Here is an 18,842-nt window from a genome sequence, read left to right as displayed (position 1 = left end):
GAATTTCCTTCTGGGAAGAAATATGCTTTCCTGATAAAATGCTTAAGCAATTTTCTGATAATTTGTAATGAGATTAAAGCCTCTTCTGGGAAACTAGCTACTTTCTCACCTGACTAATAGTCTGACCTCTAATGATCTTGAATCCAGTTTAGTTTTAATTATCTAACCATCTGTCGATAAAGTATTCCGTCCATTAAAAAAAAAAAGTATTCCATCCATGAGGAATCATGGAGTTGGTTCGTTTAGGCCTCTTCAATTGTGGAAGTTAACAGTATGTATTCTGTTGACTCCTGCTCTTTTAACATAATTATTATAAAACTATTTCAGGGGTAGAAATATGTTGATGGATAAAGTAATTCTGGTTGTCCCTGAAATTAACTATACCTTAGTAGCAAATTTCTGAGAAATCACACTCAACTGACCCTTTGTGGTGATGAATTAAATATTTATAGGTGGAACCTCCTCAGTTCAAATGTCTTTTGGGTACAGAGACTATATTGTCTGTCCCTACTTCATAGGTTCTGGGGCCTAGTCATTTTTTACTCTTATATTATGTAGGCAGGATTTCCCTTTTCTATATATTACCTTAAACATGATCCTACATCACACACAAGTTCAAGAAACCCTTGAACCTTAGACTTCTTAAAGAGTTCAAGAAACCAACTGATTTTGCTAGGTTTTAATTTCAACGAGCAGTAACACAAAGCCTAGTTATTACAAGGCTATTGCTCAGGTTACAAAAAGAAAATTTTCTTCTAATTGAATCCCGTAGTGTACGTGAAGCACCTGCTTACATCTGTTGATCAGAAGCCAAATAGTCATACACTCATACGGTGTTGTTAGTGGTACAGGGAAATGGGTGCAGCCCTTTGAAAAACCACTTGGCAATATGTATCAAGAACAGTATACATTTATACAGTTTGGGTATTCTAACTCTATTCTAAATAATTAAAAAATATGGAAAGGAAGCTCTGTGCATGAATATTTTCCTCATAATATTTTTTACAGTAATGAAAAATTAAAAGTTATAAAATATTTTTTGGAAAGGCTACAATATGGAAAAAGAAAGAATAAAAGTTGAATTTATGCTCTGTTTTTAACTACTTAAAAATATATATGAGAGAATACACAAATGATAAAGGTTGTGTTATGATTTTCTCCATTTAAAAAAATTTCTCTATGCATGGATGTTTCTATTATTTAGAATTAGCCTAAATATTAAAAATATTTGCTTTAAATTTTTAAAGTCTTATAATTACTTATTATTGGCAATCATGCTGAAACAGTACATAAAAATGCCTGTTTACTAATGTTCTGTAGTTGGCATACCCAAAATACTTTAGCTAAGCAAATGCCAATTGTTGCTATATGCATTTCTATTTGCAGTTATCTAATTGTTGCCATAGCATTTCTAAAATTACAATAAAGCTACATAATAATTGGCAGGATTACTCTTGGGTAAATGTAGAGAAAACTCAAGACTAAGAAAATGTCAACCTCATCAGTGACAAGATTAAGGATAGTGACAGGATCTCAACCCAATTTGAGTTTTACTTCTTGGAAGGCACAGTACTAGCAGGGAAGACACTAAATAATTAGGATGAAATAATTATATGGATGAAATAATTAGGATGAAATCTGGTAAGTACTTGCACAAACAACTAAACAGGATAGAGGAAGATTTGGGAGTAGGAGGAAGTATTCTAGATAAAGTAGATCCAAGAGTGAAGGGTTTTTTGTTTTTTGGTTTTTTTTTTAAGGTTAGGTTATGTTCAGAGAGGTAAAAAATCCAAAGTGCCTTGACTATACCTTACTTATAAACTACAGAATAATCTGTGGATGAGGATAAGCAGGTAATAAGAGGTTAGTGGAGGCTGGAGACCTTCAATTTTATTCAGAATGCAACATAGAGACTCTGAAGAAAAGCCATTGAAAAAAATCTATGTTGATTCTAGAATCTGCATGGAATAAACTGGAAGGGAGATGAAAGGAAGGTGTAAATTGTGAGGTCTCTGCAATAAAGCAGTATCTTCATTACATAAAATTACCTGAATTAGCACTTCCAGAATATATTTTACTTTAAAACGTTTCAACCAAATCCCAAACAAGTTTTGGATGATTTTTGGTGTTCCCTAACAGAACTGGCACATAATATTGAATCAGACTGCAGAGGATTATTTTAACTCTGTGGCCAGATGCAGAGAAATATGGAAAGGTATTGAAGCCAACAAATATGTTGAGAAATGCAAATTCTCACAAGTAGAAAGATTCGGAATTCTAGAAGACAGCAGCTTATCAATAGCTGTATCCAGATTCTTTGGAGTGGTGGGCTGCTTTCAATTAAGACTTCATAACAGTTCACCATGAAGCAAAATTCTCTAACTACAAAGTGCCTTAACCTTGTAGGCAACTGGGATGTTACTGAACAATCACGACCATAAAAAAGCTATATAAGTCAATAGCAGACAAGACGATTACTTTCCTCCCAGTTCCAACTAGGATAGAACAGGTTAGATTTTTTTAAGTTTCGTCCTTGAAAATATCACAGTCTACAAAGAATATGGATTCAGGCCCCAAACCTTTCTGACTCAACACTGAAGTGAAGAGGATGCAGACAAGAATTGGCTCAAAATCGCCAAACAGACTTGGCAGTCGCCTAAACATTTCATAAAAATCAACTCACTAACCAATACCCTCAACCACCAAGCTAGCAGATCTCTCATTTCAAAAACAATCACGTTTGGTTACCAAACTTGACATCTGGGCACGAAATCCGGCTTTTATTGACTTAACACCGAGAAATGAGCCCCGAGGTTAACTGAATCGCAGGGAGTGCGAAAGCGGCGCATCCCTCCCGGGGAAGCCAGTCTGGTTCCACAAGGGAGGGCAGGACAAGGAAGAAGGCTTCGCCGCCGGTGGCTGAGCGCTCTTTCCCTCTAGTGTCCTTAGCTGCCCCCGTTCCCGGCACCCGCCGTTCATTTGCCGCCTTCCAACGCGTGACCCCGGCGCGCTCGCGTCCTGAGCCGGTGACAGGCGCGGGGTGCGCCGAGAGATCCCATGTGCCCCCTCCCTCTCCTGGCTGCCTCAGTCGCCGCGTCCCGAATCCCGCTCCGGCTCCTCGGCAGAGAACTTGCTACCGCCGCCGCCATGTCTGCCGCAGGGCGACTCAAAACCGTGGACTACGAAGTGTTCGGGAGAGTGCAGGGTAGGGGACCGCCCCCCCTACAGTGGGAGATCAAGGAAGCGTTAGGGGAGGACGGGGAGAAAGCTACTAGAAGCGCCACCCATCTTAACGAACCCCCCACCCCCAACTCGCTCCCCAACTTGCTGTGGCCGGGACTTCCGCTCTGCCATGACACAGCAGGCGCGGGAGGCCAAGAAAGCGAAGCGCGCCTGCGCCGTAGAGCCGGGGTGGGCGGGGTAGGAGAGTGGAGAACGCGGCGGGGGGGCGGGGACGGAGTGGGGTGTGAGGGTAGGGAGAAAAGCGACTGCGGGGCATTCCGAGCCCGCTGGGTGAAGGGGTGTGCGGTCGGGCTGGCGGGCAGAGAGGGAAAGAACAAGATTGGGTAGGAAAGGAAGAGAGGGCCTTTGAGCTAGTGGTCCTCGTTTGATGCCACTAAAACTACTGGGCTGACCTGAGTTTCAGAAAGGACACTTCAATGATGTTTGATGGTTCACGTTGCCAGAGATTACACTCCTTACCTCGCCGCGCCAATGTAGCTCCTAAAAAAATTAAGTTATCTAATTTTTGTTTCATCCTAAATTTAAATAGTTGCAAAGCATATAATGTCTGGCTTATTTTTACTATTGTTATTTCTAAATGTTAAGTCACTCACATTTATCCAATGGAACATAAGTATGGCGGTGATTTACTATTTACCGTTATTCATTTAAATTAAAGCTTTTATTATTATTATTATTATTATTATTATTATTATTTTAAATTTCTTTTCAGCGGCAACAGTATTCATTGTTTTTGTACCACACCTAGTGCTCCATGCAATCTGTGCCCTCTCTAATACCCACCACCTGGTTCCCCCAACCTCCCACCCTCTGCCCCTTCAAAATCCTCAGATTGTTTTTCAGAGTCCATAGTCTCTCATGGTTCACCTCCCCTTCCAATTTCCCTCAACTCCCTTCTCCTCTCCATCTCCCCTTGTCCTCCATGCTATTTGTTATGCTCCACAAATAAGTGAAACCATATAATTGACTCTCTCTGCTTGACTTATTTCACTCAGCATAATCTCTTCCAGTCCCGTCCATGTTGCTACAAAAGTTGGGTATTCATCCTTTCTGATGGAGGCATAACACTCCATAATGTATATGGACCACATCTTCCTTATTCATTCGTCCGTTTAAGGGCATCTTGGTTCTTTACACAGTTTGGCGACCGTGGCCATGGCTGCTATAAACATTGGAGTACAGGTGGCCCTTCTTTTCACTACATCTGTATCTTTGGGGTAAATACCCAGTAGTGCAATTGCAGGGTCATAGGGAAGCTCTATTTTTAATTTCTTGAGGAATCTCCACACTGTTCTCCAAAGTGGCTGCACAAACTTGCATCTCCACCAACAGTGTAAGAGGGTTCCCCTTTCTCTGTATCCTCTCCAACACATGTTTTTTCCTGTCTTGCTAATTTTGGCCATTTTAACTGATGTAAGGTGGTATCTCAATGTGGTTTTAATTTGAATCTCCCTGATGGCTAGTCACGACGAACATTTTTTCATGTGTCTGATAGCCATTTGTATGTCTTCATTGGAGAAGTGTCTGTTCATATCTTCTGCCCATTTTTTGATATGATTGTCTGTTTTGTGTGTCTTGAGTTTGAGGAATTCTTTATAGATCCTGGATATCAACCTTTTGTCTGTACTGTCATTTGCAAATATCTTCTCCCATTCCGTGGGTTGCCTCTTGTTTTGTTGACTATTTCATTTGCTGTGCAGAAGCTTTTGATCTTGATGAAGTCCCAAAAGTTCATCTTCGCTTTTGTTTCCTTTGCCTTTGGAGATATATCTTTAAAGAAGTTGCTGTGGCTGATTTCGAAGAGGTTACTGCCTATGTTCTCCTCTAGGATTCTGATGGATTCCTGTCTCATGTTGAGGTCTTTTATCCATTTTAAATTAAAGCTTTTTAAAGTCGGGAAATTTTACATCATACCTTTCCTCTTTTGAGTTTGATTTCCGTTCTACTTCCCCCACAGAATTTTATCCCATTGTTATGTTTGAGACTTTCTTACCAATCACCCTATCAAGCTTTTTTGTAATTTTTATGTATAGTATGTATGTGTGTATATATACACATATACATTTAGATATATTTTCTTGATTTCCTTTGGCCATAAAGCTCTATTATTTTTTTTTTCCCTTCTGGCGTGAGTTGCTATTGTGACTATTATTGGAACACTATCAGGAAGTTAAAAATACATTTAAAGATATGATAAACATTATTCAATTTAAAAGAAAAGTTTGTATCGGAAATTTATTCCTTAAGGAGAAATCTGGGGGTATTTATGGAACATTGATTAAAGGATGTGTACTCTATTTTGGTACAGTAGAGGTTTTTACACTTTAGGGTGATGCACAAGGTCAGATCAAAGAAGGGCAAGAGTATGCTTTTTGTAATTCAATGGGCCTTCCTTTCAAAGATAGCTGTGAAAAGAAAGGTAGGAAAGGAGAACCACCTCAGAGCACAGGTGCTTTCTCAGGCCCTTGTCAGGAAAGAATACATGTGAAAGTTGAAGATCTGGAAATCGATTTGCTTAAAATTATCCATGGCCTTGTACCCTATAGAAAGCCTTTGGGTACACCCAACGGTCTGATATTGTGGATTGAAAACTGCAGTAAGTCGTTGGAAGCAATGGAATATGAAAATGGTGGCAGATACCATCTGACAAAATATTTGGTCATTTGGATAGAAATGGCAGTAGTTAAGGAGTGCATGCATGTGTGTGTGCAGGTGACATTTATGGGGTATGTGCAGGTGACATTTATGGGGTATGTTCCATGTGCTGAGCATCTTACTGTTCTTTACTTAATCTTCATCACAATTTTGTGAGATTTATGTCTCACTGCTGTTTTCACAATGAGAAAGCAGAAATGGAGAGGTTCACTAAGTTGGACAAGTCCTGAATTGACAAATGGAATTTGATCCTGCATCTCTCAAATTCTAAAACCTGCACTTTTCCATTATGCAGTGTTTTTCTGTTAATATATAATGTGTTTCTCTTGATTTTAACAATATAATTATACTTTTTGTGCATATGGTGGTTGTGTGGTATGTGAAGATCAATTTTGGGCAGCATTACAAATACAAGAAAGAAATGTACTACACATAAGCAGTGGGATTTTAAAAAATCAGCTTTAGGGCTAACTCCCATAGTTTGCAGTATGTTCAATGGAAGAGTACATGTATACTATTGATTTATCAAGACTAGTTTGTAAGACAAATTCACAATCACATGTTTGCACACATATACACTGACATTTGCTGAGAATTTAGGATGTGCCAAGCTTTGTACTCAATGTTTTACATGAGTTGTCTCATTGAATCCTCAACCCTGTTGTGATCTCAACATTTCCCTCATTTAACAGGTTGAAAAATTGTGGCATGGACAATTAACTTTCCCAGGTTATGCAGTGAGTTAAGTGGTGGTGCTGGGATTTGAACCTCGACAGTTTGATATTAGAGCCCAAGCTCTTCTTAATCATTATAATCTATTGATTCTCCTCTCAATACTTTTCCATCTTTATTTTGCCTTCTTCCTAACTAATGCATCAAACGCATATACATATATACACTGATGTAGGACGTTGGACTCAGCCATTTGTACGATTCTGGATGACCCAGAGGGTATATTTATAGTAGTTTGGCTCCAAGGAAGTTTGACCTGGTCTATAAGCAATCAGACCTATGCCTCTTTCTCCGTTGCTGGCTGACACTGCCACTATTTCATCAGTCTGTATCTCTGTCTTATAAAATCCACTATTTTCTCATGGATTACCTAAGAAATAAATACAACCATTAGCCTTTTGTCTGAGTCTTAATGATGATGTTGAAATAATGGATAATAATCAAAATAAAATTTAATTTTAATATAAAATGGATAATAATTAGAGGGAACATTGCTAATTTAACTTTTTAAAGTATGAAATAAAATCTTAGTGCAAGCTGGCTTGCTAGAAATAATGGCTATGAAAATAAATTTACAATGGAAGTAGCTATAATTGGGAATATTTAATATGGACAAAACAGATTGACAAATAAAATTGTCAGTAAAATATTTAAATGGAAAATATTCCTGATGAAGATGGTTTCAGTGATAGCAAAATGAACATAGAAGATATGGAAAATGATTTAATTGTCCTGTCCTGATGAAAAATTGGTCAACGAATTAACTGACTTGCTGGAGTTTATGATAGAAAATATTTTCCAGCCAAAAAGTTTGTTATATTTCTGTTTAGAATGTTTGAATTTGAGACATCCTTGGTGACAAAAGGCAGTCAAGATATTCTAGGGGTCGAGTATTACCTGCCTTGTTCTCAAATACACACAGCCTAATTTACAAACAGATTGTATTCCAAGAATTAGATAACTTGGTTGTTTGAAATTCAGGAACATACACTTATAGAAACAATATTACCAATAGTGGATTCACCTCTCAGTTTCTCCTGCAAAGTTTACATAGAGAGCCTTTGATTGCTGTTGCTTTCATTGCCACATCTCTAACTCTACCTTTTTAAAAAATAAATGTGTTTTAGAATAGTTGCAAATTTATAGAAAAGTTGGAAGATACCCCATATTCAGTTTCCTTAATTAACATCTTACACTAGTATAGTACATTTGTCCCAGCTGGTGAGCCAACAGTGATACATTATTATTAACTAAAGTCTGTATTTTATTCAGATTTGTTTAGTTTTTACCTGAGGTCCTCTGTCTGTTGCAGGATCCATTAGGATATCACTTTACATGTAGTCATCATGTCTCCTTAGTCTTCTTTAGGCTGTGACAGTTTTGTAGACTTACCTCGTTTTCATTGATTTTAGTAGTCTTGAGGATTACTTTGAGCTTAGGTACTTTGTATAAAGCTCCCCATTTGGGATTTCTCTGGTATTTTTGTCACAGTAAGGTTGGGGTTATGGCTTATTGGGAGGAAGACCATAGAGGCAAAGTGCCATTCTCATTACACCGTACTTATCGAGGGTACAGACACCGTACTGAGTGTACATACTATCACTGTGATTATCACTGTTGATGTTAACCTCGATTGCCTAGCTGGGATAGTGTTCATCAGGTTTCACCACTGTTAAGTTACTCCCACCACCCCTTTTCATCCTCTACATTTTAATTTCCATGTTCTCTAGGGGCAACTGGGTGGCTCAGTGGGTTAAAGCCTCTGCCTTCGGCTCAGGTCATAATCCCAGGGTCCTGGGATCTAGCCCCACATCGGGCTCTCTGCTTAGCGGGGAGCCTGCTTCCTCCTCTCTCTGCCTGTCTCTCTACCTACTTGTGATCTCCATCTGTCAAATAAATAAATTAATTAATTTTAAAAAAATCTTTATAATTTCCATGTTCTCTAGAACATGGTTTAACATGTTTTTCCCCCACCAATTTCTGTTGCACTGGGGCCTTTGGGATAAGGGAAGGGGAGCAGGGGACTGACCTTCTGTCTTTTTAGAGCATTTGTAACCATGCATGGCTTAAAATGTTTCTACAAATCTTTAATTACGGTTACATCTAGAATATAATCTGAAAATTTGAAAAGGAAATTGATGAAGCTGTGTATAGATGCTTTGATGCTTTGCTGGCTCTTGGGTAAATACTAATGACAGTCATAGAAATGGATTGTGGCCTTCTGTTAGTTTACCTATGCTTTAGAAATTCAACAGTTGATTTTTGACAATGTTAACTCAGACTCAGAATAGGAGTAGCTTATTGGATTACAGACATACATAATTTTCTTTAAGATTGATTAAAATAAAAATTGGGGTGAGTTATTAAATAGCTTTGTCAGACACCACATGATTTGGATGTACACATTTTTCCTTATATAGACAGGAAAAGCTGTGTTTGAGAGGTTGAAAATTTTAGTACCAACAGTCAAGACACATAAATATTGTGAAGTCTAATTCCCTTGCTTATCTTTGTTCCCTATAGCATTTCATTTATAGTCCTGTTCTACTCCTTGTTTTTACTTCTTGTTAATCTATTCTGCTTTCAACTACAATTATTTGTGTACACATATCTGTGCCTCTTACTAGGCAAAAAGGATAGTATTTTCAAGGTCAAGCTGTTGGCTTGTTTTTATAGCCCCTACAGCTGCGCTTCTGGTGGGGACTTTAAAAGTGTCTTCAATTAAATTGAAGTGCTTGGGGATAGTTGGCTTGGAGAAGAAACAGTAGTGAGACGGCTGTTTCAACAATCTGAAAGATGCCATGGTGTGTGGCTCCAGGGGACAGACCCTGGGTGGAAGGTGAAGGTTAAAGGAAGGACTTTCTAAAGAAATATGTTTAACCTCATCGAGAGCGTCTGTGTAAAGTAGTGCCTGGATGACTTCCCGCGCTCAAACCTGACACATGCAGTCACATCCCAGGATGAAGGGGCAAAAGACAATATAAAAATTTGATTTTACATGAAAGGATGCGGATGTTTAAAATTCATCATGGTTTCTTTAAATATCAGTGTTTCTTTGTGAATTTAAAGTAGGATTTGCTTTGCAAATATTCACCTCAGAGGTTCTCACTGACACATCTTTCCACAGTTGCGGCCGATTGAGCCCCGATGCAGCAGTGAATTGTGTTTGGAGTCTTTCATAACCGAAGGGGCTGATGTCTCTGTCCCAGTTTCCAGAGTGGTGTGTCTGTAAAAAACCTGCATGTGTCACCTCAGCTCTTTAACAAGCGAGGTGGAAGCGGGGCAGAGAGGGCATGGAAGCCCATAGAAGCACCTCTTGCCACATAGGCTGCGTCCCAGGAGGGCTCCGTTCCAGCCAGAGCCGATAAACTGCAGAGAATCTATATTCGCATTGGCTTTTTCTTTCTATACGGCCCTCCCTCTGTTGCACCAAGTGCTTCCAACTAGGGATCAGCACTCTCAGAAAGGTTCTGAGAACAGAGGAGCTTTGAATAGTTAATTCTTGCATGGTTCACTGCTTCACAAAGTGAGTGGGCTAGAGGTCCTGATGCCTCTCCATGCACATTCCTCATAAGCCTTTGTGGTTAAGAGGCCTAATAAATAACTCTCCTCTTCATTATGTGAAGCAGAGTTTGGGAATGTGGTGTGAATCTTCAGGTAAGTGCACTTCATGACAGTCTCTAGCGCAGAAGAAAACACACTCTCCTGGGGGACAGACAGGGCTCCCTTGACAAGCAGAGATATGATCCCTGAGGGAAGCTCTCTCCAGGAGAAGGAAGAAGTCAAAGCACTGGGCTATCCTTGTTTCTCCTTCTGGACTTACCAGTTCAGTAAGTCCCTGCATGTCGCTGTGACGGAGTAGGGGCAGGGTAGAGTGACCAGGAGGGTCACACTAACGGATTATTTCTCCTCAAGGCAGGAACTATCATGGAGGCAAAGAAGCTTTCTCCTCTAGAAATAGGTTGTAAAGTCCAGAGAGAGCTCAACCATGTAGCTCTGGCTGCGGCACTTAAAGCTGTTCTGTTCCCCAGAGTGTCTTTGTGTGGGATGATAGGAAGAGTCAGCGAGGTTGTCTGGTGACCACAACGGAAGAATGACTGCCCTTGTTCGGCAGATAAAGGCAGGAAGGACTAAATACGGTCCTGTTTTCTGCTCTTCTTTTTCTTTCTTTCTTTCTTTCTTTTTTTTTTTTTTTTTGGTGATTTTTAAAAAATTGAGATATAATTCATATAACATTAAACTCATCCTTTGAAAGTGTTCAAAGCATACTAAATATACAATGATTTTTCCAATAATCACAATTTTTTGCACCCATCACCACTATCTAATTCCAGAACATTTCCAAAAACTCCTCTCTCAAATTTCCCTGTAGCAGTCATTCCCCATTCCCTTCAGGAGGGTCAAGGCCGAGCCCATTGCAATGGCCTTGGTCTTTTCCTCATGGTTTCAAGAAGGCTGCTATAGCCCCATCATGATATTCACCCTACAGTCAGGAAGGGGGAGCCTATAAGGACCAAACCACTGTCGAGTCAGTCCTGTCAAGGTGCTTTCCTGAAGCCCTCCACCTCTAGACATGGATTGCATCTCATGGGCCACTCTACTTACAAGGAAGATGGGAAATATAGAAAGGCATGTTATTGCCCCAAGTAAAATCAGAGTCTGTTAGAGAGGTAGAAGGGGAGAATGAATTCTGTGTAAGCAGCTAGCAGTGTCTGCCCCACAGATATACATATATTAAGTAAATTTAACAGTAATGATTACATTCTGTATACTTCCCCAGGTAGTGACACAGAAGGACATGTTACAGGAAATCTCAACCTCAAAACATTAGATCGATAACTAAGGCAAGCCAAGTTTCTGTTAAGTCCATATTGAATCTTTCATACATGATTTATTTCAGTCTTATGTTTTGTTGTCCATCAGTCACTGCCTAGAATCAGGAGCAACGCTTCCATTTTCTGCCCTGTTTGTCAAGCAGTATGAATTTAGGCTAAAATTATGTCTCGTAAACTTAAATGGCAGTCCTTGAGTTCTACTGTTTTAGGATTTGTTCGGTAAATATGAGTGTGCCCTTATCACTCATAGTTAAAAACACAGCCACCAGACCCTGCTCTGCCTCTCATCTCAAATCTTCTAACTTCTCCAAGATGACCAATTCAACCTTTCCTTTTTTCCATTCTTGTGGTTGTTATGTCTTTATTTATAAACAACATGCAGATATTACTATTTCTTGTTTTGTCAACTTAGATATTCTCAGTGGCTTCTTGCTATCCTTTATATTAAGTACTAAATAGGTATGTATACATGTAATTTTAACTTTTAAAGTAAAACTGCCAGTTATTTTACCAGCAAAAAAGGGTTCATTTGGGAATGAAAGAGAATTGTGAGTTAGGACAAACAAGGTGGGGCACAACCTTAGGTGAATCTGGGCAACAAAGGATAGGCATGCCTTTTTAAGGAGAAAAGGGGTACGCTGGGAAGGCTGTCATGAACTAAAAGTCCAGGGGAGTAAACTGGGAATATCAAGTGTGGTGGCTTCTCATTGGCTGAGCTGTTGCCCAGATAGGGGGTAGGGGATGAGGAAAGTGTGTCTTCCTTAGGCTGGAGAAGTAGAATAGTATTCACGGGCAAGGTCAAGCCTGTGTAAGGTCAGGCCTCTCACTTTGTGTTGGGTCTGAAGTGGACTATGAGTGGTAGGGCATGAGAGCTCCCCCTGCTGAGACCTACCTGACTTCATTTTAGTGAAATTTCCCATTACTAATTTTCACAACACTATGTATTATCATTTAGGTAAAGTTCTGCTAGAATCAACACAGAAGTCTTGAGATTCTTTCCAGCTCTAAATTGCAGTAAATTTTTTTTGTAAGATTTTATTTATTTGTCAGAGAGAGAGGGAGAGAGAACGAGCACAGGCAGACAGAATGGCAGGCAGAGGCAGAGGGAGAAGCAGGTTCCCTGCCAAGCAAGGAGCCCGATATGGGACTCGATCCCAGGACGCTGGGATCATGACCTGAGCCGAAGGCAGCTGCTTAACCAACTGAGCCACCCAGGCGTCCCTAAATTGCAGTAAATTTATTATCATCACTTTGAATTAGACTTAAAGTCTCATCAATCTGCTTGTATGTATATTTGCAATATTAATAAGGAATTATTACAGGAGAGTTAAGTATTTCACTTAAATATTTATCAGCTGGTTTATCTTTCATTCATTTATTCAGCAGATACGTGCCAAGGTCTGATCTAAGTGCTGGGAACACAATGGTGAACAAGACAGAAAAAAGTCGTGCCCTAATAGAATTTAGAGTGAAGACAGGACATTTAAGAAAAGTAAACAGGGTGCCTGGGTGGCTCAGTGGGTTGAACCTCTGCCTTTGGCTCAGGTCATGATCTCAGGGTCCTGGGATCCAGGCCCGCATTGGGCTGTCTGCTCTGCAGGGAGCCTGCTTTCCTTCCCCTCTCTCTGCCTGCCTCTTGGCCTACTTGTGATCTCTCTCTTTGTCAAATAAACAAATAAAATCTTAAAAAAAAAAAAGAAAAGTAAACAAATATCTTGTAAAGTCATATGGTAATTAGTACTATGCATATACAGGAAACATTGGGGTATATTGCTGTTTTAGATGAGTTGGGCAAGGGACATATTGTTACAGGATTTCTTTTCCTTTGGTGCCCGTGGCTCTTGGTCATGCCACTTTGAAGAATGAAGAGGCAGACCAGAGGAAAGTGGTGGGCTACAAAATGAAGTTTCTTGGGTGATAGCGCAAAGCTCCAAAGAGGAAGGGGACTGGAGAGGGTTGCCACTGGAGTTCCTAAGTCTAGGGGTTTTTATGGACTTGTTGGCAGGCTGTTTTAATCTGATTAACCCTCCACCAGCCTGTCACCCAGTCAGGTTTTTGTCATCTACCTATCACGTGGGAAAGGGTGGAGGGCTCCTTCCAGGGTTGTGTAAAATCCTTTTAAGGGTGGTTTCCTCTTAGGACTGGGGGCATGGGGTGCTTGTCCCTGCCTGCCTTTCTTCCAACTTAATTAATACTTCTGAGGAGGTGACATTTGTGCAGAGACATGAATGAGCCGAAGTTAGTCATGAGAAGATTGGGGGAAGAGCATTTCAGGCAGAGGGAATAGTACTTGCAAAGGCTGTGAGGCAGGAGTATGCTTGGCATACTGAGGAGCACGAAGGAGGCAGATTTGCCTGAAATGGAGAGAGCTCAGAGGGAGTCCTAAAATATGAGGTAGACTCATAGGTTGGGGGTAGGGGTCTGGAGGCTGTGGCAAGTGGCATACCTCTTATTTTGAGTGTAATGGTAAACCGATAGAGTGTTTTAAGCTGGGGAAGAAAGCAATATGACATTACTTAAATAAAGAAAATCAACTTGGGTGTTTTATAGAGAATGGGCTGTAGGAGGGCAGAACTAGAAGCTGGGACACTAGTTAAGGAGGCTGTGGAGAGATGATGATCATTTGGACCAGGGCATGAAAACAGTATTACCCATTTTTCTAAAAACATTGAAATAGAATCACATTTATTTGTTTATTTATTTATTTATTTATTATAGGTCTTAAATGAAGTTTGGGACTAGAAATAATTTATAAAGTGAGTGCAGTGACATGATTTTGAATATTTAAATGACAATCTAAGTGAAGGGCTGCCTGGGCTACTCCCAAACCAGGTCCAAGGAGGGCTCAGGGGAGGGTTTTTTTTGGCTTTTTATTGTCTGTAGCTCCTCTCCTGTGGTGCTGTGGGCGTGTAAAATCAGTGAATGAATGTTGCTCTGCAAGCACATGATTTATTACCAACATGAATAGCGTCAACCAGAAATGCATCAGATTTGTGATACCCTATCAGACTCTTCCCTTTCTGATGCAGTTCTTGATTGGAAATAAAAATCATGGAGCGCCTGGGTGGCTCAGTGGGTTAAGCGTCTGCCTTCGGCTCAGGTCAGGATCTCAGGGTCCTGGGATCAAGCCCCGCCTTGGGCTCCACGCTCAGCAGGGAGTCTGCTTCTCCCTCTCCCTCTGCACCTATCCCCCATTCGTGCTCTTTCTCTCTTAAATAAAGAAATAAATAAAATCTTAACAAAACAAAAAATAAAAACCTTTTCAAGCCTTTCCCAGGCCTTCCATGAAGGTAGCATCACCCATTGGTTCTACACTTTGGTGGGCATGTGAATCACACAGAGAGGATGCTAAAACCAGATTCCTAGGCTCCACCTGCAGAATTTGTTTCTGTAGGTCTGGGGAGGGGCCTGAGAATACAATTATCTGAAAAACTCTGGTTCTGCTGGTGCTGTTGGGCATTGGGCTATTTTGGGGGGGGCATTGGGCTATTTTTTAAATGGGAAAGAGCTGGACCTGATGTTTCCAATTTCTGTTTACTTCTGTTGCCTGACTTTTTTTTCTTAATGCTGACATTAAGGGGGCTGTTTGCTGTGGAGGACCTCTGGGGAATGGGCACAACACAGCCCTGCCTCAAACTTTTCATGCTTCTTGGGCAGCATCTTTCGGGATCCCCTCACGCTTAGGATAAAATGACTAAACGCTTTTCACAGTTCTGCCTGTTTTCTCTTCTGTTTCATTACTCTCTTCTACATGGTCTGCTTTAGTGGAAGTTTCTCTGTGAGTTTTCCACCAGTTCCTAGCATATCTATAAGCTACCATTTTCCCTTCTGTCTATATGACTAATTACCTTTGTGAATCCCCTTCAGATCAATGCTTGCCACTCATCATTTCTCCTCATTTTATATGTACCTTTTAAATATTTTTACAGCCATATAAAAATTCCATTTGTGATATATCCTGTATTTATTGCTTTACTGCTCTTTTTCTTCATATTCATTCAATACCGCAGTATGCAATCATCAGGAAACAAATGATACCCCCTGCTATTATAAATCTGCTTACAAAGTATATAACATTATCTAAGCCATCAATCCCTTCTGTATCTTCGTAAATAGGCTTAATTGCTGTATGTATAGGCACTATCTTTTGACCTCTTTGAATATTGGTTTGATCTATCACTTATGATTTCCCAATGTATTTAAAAAAATTTTTTTTTCAGTTGGGGTATAATTTAAATTCAGTAACATTCACCCTTTTTAGTGTATAGTTTAATGAGTTTTGAAAAATGCATACAGTCACTTAGCGATCACCACAGTTGAGATGTAAGGCAGTGCCTTCACCCGAGAAAGTTCTCCCTTGCCCCTTTGCAGCACTCCTTCCCCAGCCCTTGGCAAACCTGATCAGTTTCCTGTCCCTGAAATAAAAACGGAAATGTTTTATTACATTCAAATTTGAATTTAGTCCTTGCATTTAAAGAAGAAATTCTGAAAGCTGAGAATGAGTAAATTGTATGCCACATATACCAAACGGTCCTTGGTAATAAGTATTTTGTTTTATTGACCATTTTGAAATAGAATGAATATGCAGTGTGACTTTTCATGAGTCTTTGGTTTCAGAATATTACCATTTTTCTCCAAAAAGCCTTCCTTTTCTGTTATTATTTTAAAAGAAAATATTTAAAAAAAACACTTTCTGAATATGTTCAGATATGAAAGTTTTTGTTCATTTCATTTACTTACTATTTAATAAAGTAGATGAAAGTTAAGTCAGGAAATACATAATTTTTTTAAAGGTAGACAAACTAACATTTCTTTTTATCTTCTTTTTTAAATACAGGTGTTTGCTTCAGAATGGTAAGTCAATTTTTTGGTTTTTTTTCCTCCCCCTACTTGTTATTTCTATTTACAGAGATAGAGCAGTTTTCTACTTAGTGCTAGCTTACTGCTTATTTTCTGTCCTTGACAGTAAATGAAATATTTTATTTTTTCCAAACTACTGCCTGAAATTTTTTATTAAAGTTGTCTTTTGAAAGTAGTCTATCAAAAACATTACAGCCTGCCTAGTTTGTAGTTAATCTTTTGTATGAATTTCAAAAATTCATTTACTGGGATGATCGAATTAAACATTTTGTACTGAACATAAAGTGTGGGATCTGCTCCATGTTCTGGATGGAAGAAGTCCTCCAGGCAAATCTTGAGTTCCAGGATGAAAAATGCCCATGTTGCGTAAGGAAGTGGTTCTCAGGAGTTAAGACAGGTTAAGGCTCCTTAATGATTTTAAAATTTTTCCTTTGTTAATATTCTCCTTTCCTAAAAGTAAAAGGTGCATGTGGTTTCATCTACTGTCAGAGCTAGCAGTCACTAGATTAGCTCTCTCTTCCTAACCTCCCAAGAGTTCTAGTATGTTCCTAACCAGTGAAGTCTCCTCCTTTTGAGATAGTCCCCTGCCCCACAGTTCAGATTGTCTCTTCTTTCATTATTATTTTCAGAACCAGCTCCCACATAAATCCTAGCTGTAACCATCTCTGTTTAGTTGGGGAAGTAGAGTGTATAGATTCTTAGTCACTCTGACCTCCAAACAGAAGACCGTGTTTTTAAAAAGTTCCAGTAGATAGAATCCACAAGAATTTAGTATGATGTAGTTAAAATTGTTCAAATTAAAATGTTGCTAGGTTTTCATCTGTAAACATAACTGAATTTAAAACTGAGAAATTTTTAAAAGACTGTAAAGAATAATAGGAGAAATAAACTTACGTATAGACAATTATAATATTTGTGTGGCAAGTCCACAGCCAATGGAAGACATCAGAAACTTTTAATTGAATACTGTGTATTGATCATAATTCAATATTTTCCCTCAGTGATTGAAAATCTTAGGATGATCATCATTTGGAACCCAGACAATGTAATTCAGTGTTGGAAGGTATTGGGGCAGTGCAACTGAATTTTATGAATCCCAAAACACATCATGGAAACTGTTTTCTATCAGTTTATTTTCTCATAATGTGCTCATCTTTACTGAAAGTGGAATTTAATAAAATTTACCCTTAAATGAAGGTTCTTGTAAACAGAGGAGTGATTGTAGGTCAGCTAAGTAATTTTTGTCATGGACTGTAGGAAAAAAATTATCAGTTACATTTTTTGATGCTGGATTTTGTTTCACTAATTTCCTCCTAAAACCAGTACACAGAAGGTGAGGCTAAGAAAATAGGAGTGGTTGGCTGGGTGAAGAATACCAGCAAAGGCACTGTGACAGGCCAAGTGCAAGGCCCTGAAGAGAAAGTCGATTCCATGTAAGTAGTAAGACTAATAATGCACTCATGTGATTAATGAACTTATTCTAATGTTTCATTAAACAATAAGAATAGTATTGATGGACCAAATTCAGTTTGTAGATTGTAACTAAACTAACATGCTTTTAGGCATATGAGCTCCTTGTTGGTATGCCTCCTCAGAGTTGGGAATGGAATTTGTGCATTTAGGAACGAATTTCCCACTTGGCCAGGCCCTCCAAAAGAGCAATGGCGTCATTCTCCAATCTATTTGAATTGTGTTCTGTCTCTTCTAACGTGGGGGAAACAAACATCTTGGGCCCATGTATCTCTCATTCAAAGTGGCTGTGAAGAAGCAAAAGCCTTTGGATGGTTTTAGAAGTTCTTTTAATTAATTAATTGACGATTGATTGATTTTTTTTGAGAGTGTGTGAGCATGTGACAGTGGAGGAAGAGGGGAGGGGCAGAGAAAGAGGGAAAGACAATCTCAAGCACAGCACAGAGCCTGACATGGGGCTCATTATCACAACCCTGAGACCATGACCTGAGCCGAAATCCCAGGCATTCCTGGTTCTTAAAGTTCTTTTTTAAAAAAAGATTTTATTTATTTATTTATTTATTTGACAGAGAGAGAAACAGCAAGAGGGGGAACATAATAAGCAGGGGGAGTGGGAGAAGCAGGCTTCCTGCCGGAGAGCTTGATTCCAGGGCCCTGGGATCATGACCTGGGCGGAAGATGCTTAATGAATGAGCCACCTTGGCGCCCTGATTCTTAAAGTTTTTTTTTTTTTTTTTTTTAAGATTTTATTTATTTATTTGTTAGAGAGAGAGAGAGAGAGCATGAGCACAGGCAGACAGAGTGGTAGGCAGAGGCAGAGGGAGAAGCAGGCTCCCTGCTGAGCAAGGAGCCCGATGTGGGACTCAATCCCAGGACGCTGGGATCATGACCTGAGCCGAAGGCAGCTGCTTAACCAACTGAGCCACCCAGGCGTCCCAAGTTCTTAAAGTTCTTAAAGTAAATTTCAAGGCCAAAAGGCTGCTCTCTCTTTCTTATTAAGTATCTTATTTATCTAACTGTAATTTTACTGTTAGTAAAAGTGTGTTT

General features: G+C 39.5%; 1 protein-coding gene across 7 annotated transcripts in view; it reads left to right on the top strand.

Moving 5' to 3' along the window:
• Positions 1-2,768: 2,768 nt before the first annotated feature.
• ACYP2 (acylphosphatase 2) overlaps positions 2,769-18,842 on the top strand; it is a 192,533-nt gene continuing 176,459 nt past the window's right edge. For 2 of the 7 annotated variants that reach the window (XR_007130130.1, XM_047745777.1), the window contains exons 1-3: positions 2,772-3,205; positions 16,303-16,319; positions 17,649-17,758. Coding sequence is in view for 6 of the 7 variants with exons in the window: in XM_047745777.1 (XP_047601733.1) it covers positions 3,058-3,205; positions 16,303-16,319; positions 17,649-17,758 (275 nt within the window). In the remaining variant the exon portion in view is untranslated. Of the gene's footprint in view, positions 3,206-16,302; positions 16,320-17,648; positions 17,759-18,842 lie in introns of all 7 variants that reach the window. The other 5 variants (XM_047745774.1, XM_047745778.1, XM_047745773.1 and 2 more) reach the window with 5 other exon arrangements.

Source organism: Lutra lutra, chromosome 9 (assembly GCF_902655055.1).
Source record: "Lutra lutra chromosome 9, mLutLut1.2, whole genome shotgun sequence".
Taxonomy (NCBI): Eukaryota; Metazoa; Chordata; class Mammalia; order Carnivora; family Mustelidae; genus Lutra; species Lutra lutra.
This window is presented reverse-complemented; position numbering and strand designations above follow the sequence as displayed.